Source organism: Anas acuta, chromosome 8 (genome assembly GCF_963932015.1).
Source record: "Anas acuta chromosome 8, bAnaAcu1.1, whole genome shotgun sequence".
Classification (NCBI taxonomy): domain Eukaryota; kingdom Metazoa; phylum Chordata; class Aves; order Anseriformes; family Anatidae; genus Anas; species Anas acuta.
Window position 1 is genome coordinate 21608991 of NC_088986.1, and position 8031 is coordinate 21617021.

Consider the following 8031-nt stretch of genomic DNA (forward strand, 5'->3'; position numbering starts at 1 on the left):
ACTCCTAGTTCGGAACGCCTTCCCCATGCTCATCTACACGCACGTGAGCGCTTTGCAGATGCTCGAGTTACAGTGACAAACATTTCTGTGGGCATCCCGGCCCCGGGAACCACCTCCTGCAAACTCCACTCGCGTGAGGCTTCTCCACTGAGCCCTCCAGCTCCCCCTCAGTCCTCCCTGCAGGCCCTCCGACAGCATCGCCAGGAGCTCTGCCTGCTCTAGTGGCCGTCATCTTTTTCTTCTTTAAAAAAAAAAAAAAAAACACTTTCATATATAATTTTTTTGTTTGTTTTTATATTTAAATAGAAAAATACTACTTCACTCTGTGTTATGAGCAGGAGATCGGTTGACTTCCAGCGACAGAACAAGTTCTCCTAAATGCTCCTACGCCGAGCTCGATGCCAGAAGATTCCTAGAAATCTGAAAGTGTGGCGAGAGGTCACAGATTTCCCCACCACACCACACGGACAGGAGGGAGCTGGGCTCCACCACAGCTCCTGCCTGCCCTTCTCTGCAGAAGGGCACCAAGCCTTGGGAACCACTGGCCTGCAGAGAGCCAGCGCTGGGGCTGGCACCCAAATTTGACTCCTGGGGAACTCGGCTACAGGTATCGCTTTTCACTTGTCTGCTGGCTTAGCGTGTGTGCAGTCTGTCCCTGGAAGCCACTGGATCCCACCAGATGTACAGATGAATTAGACAAAAAAAACAAAAACAAAAAACAGTGGTTAAAAATTCTCTAACACCCTCTCCTTCTCTCGCCTTTTGAAGAGTCAATGACAAACAGACATTGATAAAACTAAGATTTGCCCTCCTCCCCCACCTCAAGACAACAAGAGTTACTGAGACACGAAATGTGTTATCTTGTACCCTCGGGATTACATCTAGAAGGGAAGTTTAGGGGTGCGGGAAGCGCGGGGGGGAAGGCGGTGTCTGTGGGCACAAGTCCGCTTAGTTCTTGTACTCAAAAGGCTCGTCCCCGGTTTCGTTGAGGAGACACGTGCGGACCAGGGCCTCCGTCACGGCGTAAGGATCACAGTTGGCAGAAGGCCGGCGGTCCTCGAAGTAGCCCTTCTTCTCGTGGCCCACGTTCCTGGGGATGCGGATGCTGGCGCCGCGGTTGGCCACGCCAGCTGAGAACTCGTGGATGTTGGACGTCTCGTGGAAGCCCGTCAGGCGCCTGGCGTTGTCCAGCCCCCCCTTGGGGTCGTAGGCACGGATGTGGTACTGGTGGCGCTTGCTCAGCTTCTCGATGGCCTCTTCAATGTGCCTGCGAAGGGAGCGGGGAGGGTTCGGTGAGACGGGGGGTACGAGCTGAGCCACTCGCCTGCTGCGTCCAAGAGGCAACATGTTCATCCCTCTCCCCGAGCCACTTCACGATGAGGTATATCAACCCCCTACAACCCACTTTTCAACTGGGGGCTTCTCTCCCCTACTTCTGACCTGGGTTGTTCTTGGAAAAGGATCCCTGCAGGCTGAGAGCGTCCCCTGGGAGCGCTGGGTGTGGGACACCATCGGCTTGACCCATGGCCAAATCCCACGGGCTGCATCGCCGCTGGGGAACCTGCTCTCAGAGGGGAGATCTCTCAACCCAAGTTTCTATTAGGGAAGCTGATGTTGGTTTGCTATCTCAGGGAGATTAAAGCAAGGCAGCCCAGCTGCCCAGAGGAAACCTTCACTGAGCTCCCCCACGGTCCAGTGCCGCGAGGTCTCTGCCCACACTCTGCATGCCAGCCCCACGTGGGAACTCAGGTTTTACATTTCCAGAATTGTCATGTTTAAACCAAACGTGTCACTTGCTTCCAGCCTGGCCTGGACAGAAGCAAACGGTCGCTTTCATGAATAAAAAATGTCTTTGCTAAGTTTGTTTACAGCACTGACAGATGAAGGGCTGTTACAAACTGCTGCATCCTGTCCACCCGTGCTTCCATCAGCACTGACGGAGCCAAACTGCTGGTTCCATTTCCCACCCAGCACCAGCAGGAGTGTGACATTACACAAATAATAAAAACAAACAAGAAACAAACAACGAAAAAACAGTGAAATCCAGAAGAAAGTCTAACGCAGTATGCCGAGCACCACAGTGATGTCTCCTGGGCAGTCAAAAGCTCTGCAAAAAGCTTGCTGCTACCAAGCCCAGCTTGTGCCTAACAAAGGGATGCTCCCAGCACATCTCAAAAAACTTACTTGAGACCTCCGTCTTCTCTCATGTTCTTGGTGCTGAAGTTGGTGTGACAGCCAGCCCCGTTCCAGTTCCCAGGGATGGGTTTGGGATCGAAGGACACGATGACGCCGAAGTCCTCACACACCCGATGGAGGATGAAGCGTGCAATCCAGAGGTGATCCCCCATCTCGATCCCTTCGCATGGCCCCACCTGGAACTCCCACTGCAGGAAGGAAGAGTCGTGCTCAGTGGTGCAGGGACTTTCATGGTCAGGCAATTCCCACCCCCTTACACTCTGATTATTGGCAAAGACAGCAGGCAGCAAAAGCTCCTGTTGCACTCTTTTTTTCTGCACTATCTCCTCCCACAAGGCACCTACAAATTTACCTGGGCTGGCATCACTTCTGCATTGGTTCCTCCAATTTTCACGCCAGCATAAAGGCACGCTCGGTAGTGGGCCTCCACAATGTCTCTGCCGTAGGCTTTGTCTGCCCCTACACCGCAGTAGTATGGACCTGCAAGAGCACAGATGAAAAGCAAGAGGAACGTGAGCTTCCAGAAGGAAAAAAGGTTCAAATTCAGGGAAGAACAAGGCTCAGCATCTGTTTTGCACACATCACTAGCAGAGCAGAGAAATGATGGCGAGCAAGTCCCCCTGACAGCCCGGGCTCGTGCTTTGTCATGCTGGGCAAGAGTTTAAATCACCCATAGACTAACAAGTTGAACAGCACATTTGGATGAGGCCAGTCATCATTTCTGCTTTTCCATAATAATTCTGATTTCCTAGATTAGCTTTTGACACTATCCTGCTTGCCACTGTCCTTTCAGCCCTTGAAAGGCCTCCAATCTCTCAGCTCACTAGAAACAAGAAAACTAGAAACTAGAAAAAAGCTGAACCACAACGACTGCAGCTCAAGCACAGCAGTGAATGCTCCTGACTCGTCCCAGTGCTGACTCCCAAAAGGTTACCTTGTGGTCCAGGGAAGCCGTTGGAAGGCCAGCCAAACGGATGTCCATCTGTCCCCAGCAGCGTGTACTCTTGCTCCATCCCAAACCAGGGGTGCTGGTTGGACACCATATCCATAATCCGCCTACAGGTGTGCCGGAGATTTGTCTCTACAATGGAAAGGCAGCAAAAGGCTTTTTAGGCTCTCCACTTCCACTCCCCATTCCTACTTTATCTACAGTCCGACTCCCAGCAGCAGCGGTGGAGAGGAGAAGCCCAGGACCCATATTCCATCTGAATCTCCACCACCAGCACTTTGTTTGCCTTTTATTTCCAGGGTAGGGATTATTTTTGACTGGCATGAACCACACTTGGGTAGGACTTCCCTCTTCCACCCCCATCTTCCACCAGCTCCCCCTCCCCAGAACCACCACCTCCACCAGAAGGTCCATTCACCTGCAGACTGGCGGTTGTACTTGAAGACCTCGCAGAGAACTAGCTTGTTGGGATCCTTGCGAAAAGGGTCCCGAAACATGGCAGCAGGTCGCAGGTACATGTCACTGTTGGAGCCTTCGGCTTGGAAGGTGCTGGAGCCATCGAAATTCCACTCGGGGAGATCTGGGGAGAAGAAGCAACCGCTGTGAGCCAGGGTCCACCATCACCAGGAGGACAAACTCCCTGCTGCCCTTCGGTATCACGAAGGTGCAACTGCCCGGAGGCAATGAGCCCACAGTAGGTTTCAGCCTGGCTCAGCTGCTTTTGTTCCAAATGGAAAAAAGAAATGAAAAAAGAAAAACAAGTAAGAAATGGGGGAGGGCAGCTCCCCAGCTCTGCAGCCACCCTGAGAAACACGAGTTGCTGGGCTGCTGGCCAAGCCCCAGCCAGCAGGGCAGCGCTGGGGCTGTTTCCCACCTCCCAGCCGCCACAGGGATGAGCAGGGCACCCAGGGTGTTCACACACGGGGTGCTTGGGGACGGGGGGAGAGCAAGTCCCACAGGGTGCCGCACAGGCTGAGTCTCGTAGGGAGGAGAGGAGCTGCGCACTGCTCGCCAGGTCAAAGCACAGCGGGAGCAGCAGTGAACTCTACCCGGGCTATGTTATCTCCTCTATATCCTGGGGGGAGAAAGTGGGAGGATGGGAAGCACAAAGATTTCAAAGGAGCTGTGCCAACCACTCCCTTAGAGGGAAAAGGGGAAAAAAAAAAAAAAAAAGATAATTCTGCTCAGTCACACACAGTATTTTCATTTCATAACTGTCTCCAGCCAGCTCCATGGCAACCTGGGGAAAATCCTAATGCTATTATTGTGTAAGCTGGGACTGTTTGTTCTGAGGGACACAAGCTCTTAATTACACCGGATAGCTCCATTCTTTCCCCTCCACTTTCTTCTGCCAAACTACTTCCGGCCAAAACGAGTACTTGAGAGTCAATGGGGCCGTGGATCCCCTGCCAACAGCCCCTCCACCGCGGGTACAACGCCAGGGCCGGGCACCCAACCCCTGCCATCGCGCTTCAACGCCACATCTGGAGCTGGGAACGTCCCCCCGGGGCATCCAGGGCAGGAGGAGACAGGGGGAGGATGAGGAGAGGCATCTTCATCTCCTTCCAGCTCAAAAAGGGAGAAGGGCATCCTCGGGGATCCCGCACCTCTCACCTTCAAGGCTCTTGGGCTCGTGGTCCAGCGTGCGGGTTTTGCAGCGGAGGTGCTCGCCGGTGCCGTCGATCCAGATGTACATGGCCTGGACCTTCTCCCCCTGCGGCAGCTTCATGTACATGTGCTTGATGGCTTTGCTCAGGTGGGAGCTCGCCGAGGTGGCCATGGCTGCAGACCGGACGAGGGAATTCCTGCAGGAAGGATGCAAAAGCCAACCCCAAGAGTGAGCCTTTCCCTTGGGCTCCCAAGTTTTTCCACACTTGTATTTTTCCCAGTTTTTTTGTTCCCGGAGGAAACTCAACCACGGTGCTGGCTGAGGTCTCCTGTGGTCCTGTGCCACCCTGCGCTCCAGGCAGAAACCCCAGCAGCTCACACCAGCACGATGCTCTGATGCTTTCCAAGTATCCCATAAAATAACCAACCTCCTGCCCACATCCCGTCTTGGCGGGGGTCTTATCCACCAGGCGATAGCCTTTAAAACTGCGTCTCCGCCAGGTGTGAACTTTTTACCTCTTAAACACCCCCCCACCCCGTGCTCGCCGCTGCTCTGGAGCGGGGCTAATGCGCAGGGAGGCTTAGCTGGGGTTTTCTTAATGTGCTTGCTTCAGCACGGAGGGCTTGCCAGCCCCAGCTGCCTTCCCAGATCAGCTGGTCTGAAGTTATACAAGGCTCGTCCGGGGCGAGGGAAAGCAACAAGCCCTGCGCCCCTGCGTCCAGGCTGCGATGGGGAGGCCAGCGGGGGTCTGGTCTGGGGGCCAGCCCAGCCTCTCCACCAGCCCCCATGTGCCAGGACCACTCGTGTTTGCAAGGAGGGGAGGATTGGCAAAGCAAACAAAGTAAAAAATCAAAACAAGTTGGGAAGCCCGTGCTGAGAGCCTCCAAAAATCCAAGCCTCTGCAGGGGCTGCGCCTCCCCAGAGAGACCCCTCTTTTGGGGGGCTCCTCGCCCCCAAGAGATGAGCCGCGAGCATCCCACCTCTTTATTTGCGGCTGCTGCTATTTCAGCGAGCAGAGAGCGAGCCTCGCGGGAAGAAAAAAAAGAAAAAAGAAAAAAAAAAAGACAGCCGAGAGATTGTTTTGAAGACAAAACTCGAGCTGCCCCTTGTCCTCCTCCCCCCCCCGTCCCGGCAGCGAAGCAGGAATTTTCCCCCGGGGCTATCAGCTGGCAAAACAAAGCACCGCAGCCCTCCCCCGCCCCGGGACCCTTCTTCCCCTCCCCAGAGGGGTTTCTTTTTGAATTTTTTTTTTTTTTTTTAATTTCTTTTACCTGGGCTCGGCTGCGGGCAGGGGCTCGGCGCGGGGCTCCCACGCTCGGCTCCCGGGGGCCGCGCCCGGCGCCGCTTTATGGAGCCGCAGCGCCGGCCCCGCAGCACTGATTGGGCACGGGGAAACGGGGCCGGGGGCAGGCCGGGGCCGGGGATGGGGCTGGGAGGAGGAGGGAGCTGGCAAACGAGCCGGGGCAGGGGGAAAAAACAAGCTCAGCCCCCCCCCCGGGGCTGCTCTGTAATTATTTTTTTATTTTTTTTATTTTTTTTTTAAGAGGGTGGCGTAAAGGGAAGGGAAAAACGAGCCCCGTCTTTCCCGGCCGCTGTTGTTTTTCCTTCCCCTCTTCGCTGCCCTCCCCCGAGAAACTTCAGCCCTCTTGTCAGGCACTTCTCGGCAAGCAGCAGCAGCAGCAGCGGGAGCGAGTCCAGGGCTCTCCGCAGCAGTTTACATTAGCGGCTGCCTTTGCATAACTCGCAGGCATGGAAATGAGTCGCCCTGGGTAAACAGGGCGAGCAGGGAAAGGGGGAGAGGGGAACGCAGCCCCTCTCCCAGCCCTGGGGGTGCCTTTTGGGGTGGGGGGACTGGCCTCGCCTGCGCGATGCCCCTCCGGTGCCTGGACCCACAGCCTGGCCCCTCGCACCGGCATGCAAGGGAGGAGAAATTCCCCAAACGTCCCTCACCATGGGGCAGGGGGGCACCCGCTTGGCTGCCCGGTGTTTTTCCACCCCGGGAGCCCGTTTTTAATCCCATCCCCACTCGTGCTCGGCCCTCCACACCTCCCAGCCCGGGTCCACGGGGCAGGACAGCGATGCCAGCACCCGCAGGAGCCGCCAGGCATGCACACGCGAGAGCCAGGCCAAGCACACGCCACCCACACGCCTGCCTCGGGGCAGCCCCACAGCACCCAAATCTGCTGGTTTTTAACAAGCCAGACTCTCCTGGCCACCACAGCCCCCCTCCTGAACACACGACCTCTGCATAGCCATGGGCTGGGCACAAAGTGGCCTGGGAGAGCCGGATCCTCAGGCAGGAGGAGGTGTAACCCCTGGCTAAGGACTCGCCTTGGTTTATTGCCCACCTGGAGAGCCAGGTCCCCTCCCTCCCCATGGGGAAACCCAGCTCGGTCTTCACCACCACCACCTTGCAGCAGCCACAAGCTGTGTTCATCCCCCAGGGCTGGCCAGGAGCGAGGAGAAATTCAGGTGCTTGTCACCTCTTTGCACAGCCCAGGCAAAGCAGCACCTCAAAGCCATACAACAGCTGCTTTCCCCCAATACCCAGCGCACGAAGAGAAGGTTTCCACACAGAAGGGGCTTGGATCAGCAACGCAGCCCTTCTGGGGATGAAAAGGGGGCACCAACATCAGCTCCAGGAGGCCCCAGGAAGGGCAGAGCCGGGTGCCCCACCAGGGGATATCTCCCTCCCTGCCCAGCCCTCATTTCACCCCCTGGTCCTGCCCCCACGCTTTGTCCCCCGTGTCACCCCACAGGCCTGAATGCTGAGAGACCCCAAACCATGCCCAGCCTTTTGCCCTGGGCTTTTGGGGTGGGTTTGTTTAGTGGGGACACTGCCAGCTCCGACTTTTCGGAGATGCGCTACAGCTCCCAGCAGCTTCGGCCACCACGGCTGGGCGCACAGAAGCCTGGGGCACCCATGGGTGCCTGTCCCTGGGTGGCCCAGCCCCAGATGTTTATGGGGCGAGCGAGCAGCAGCCATGTGCTGCGGGGCCAGCGCCCTCTCCCGGGAAGAAGACCGGGGAGAAGCGGCCCCTGCCTGCTCCATGCTGCTTGTTTACCGCCTGCCTTCCCCTCCTCCCCTTGCACGCTGTGGTTATGGGTTTTGTTCTTTCTTTTTCCTTTTTTTTTTTTTTTTTTTTTTTTCGGAGGGAAGCACAGCTCGGGCTGCGCCTTGGCCCAGCTGCGTGCTCCAGTGACCCTTATTGTCATCAGCATCCAGGCAGACAAAAACCCCTCACCGGGGAGCGGGACGAGGCGCGGTGCCAACAGG

The 8031-nt window shown here is 56.4% G+C and overlaps 1 protein-coding gene across 1 annotated transcript; it reads right to left on the minus strand.

The window, feature by feature from the left end:
* Window positions 1–248: 248 nt before the first annotated feature.
* Window positions 249–6183, minus strand: GLUL (glutamate-ammonia ligase). The gene is made up of 7 exons (XM_068690053.1): window positions 6026–6183; window positions 4760–4950; window positions 3564–3725; window positions 3131–3277; window positions 2549–2676; window positions 2185–2384; window positions 249–1267 (listed from the first exon to the last, which is right to left on the minus strand). The coding sequence occupies exons 2-7, from the start codon at window positions 4923–4925 to the stop codon at window positions 949–951; spliced, it is 1122 nt and encodes a 373-aa protein (XP_068546154.1). The 5' UTR covers window positions 4926–4950; window positions 6026–6183; the 3' UTR covers window positions 249–948.
* Between the last annotated feature and the right edge of the window lie 1848 nt (window positions 6184–8031).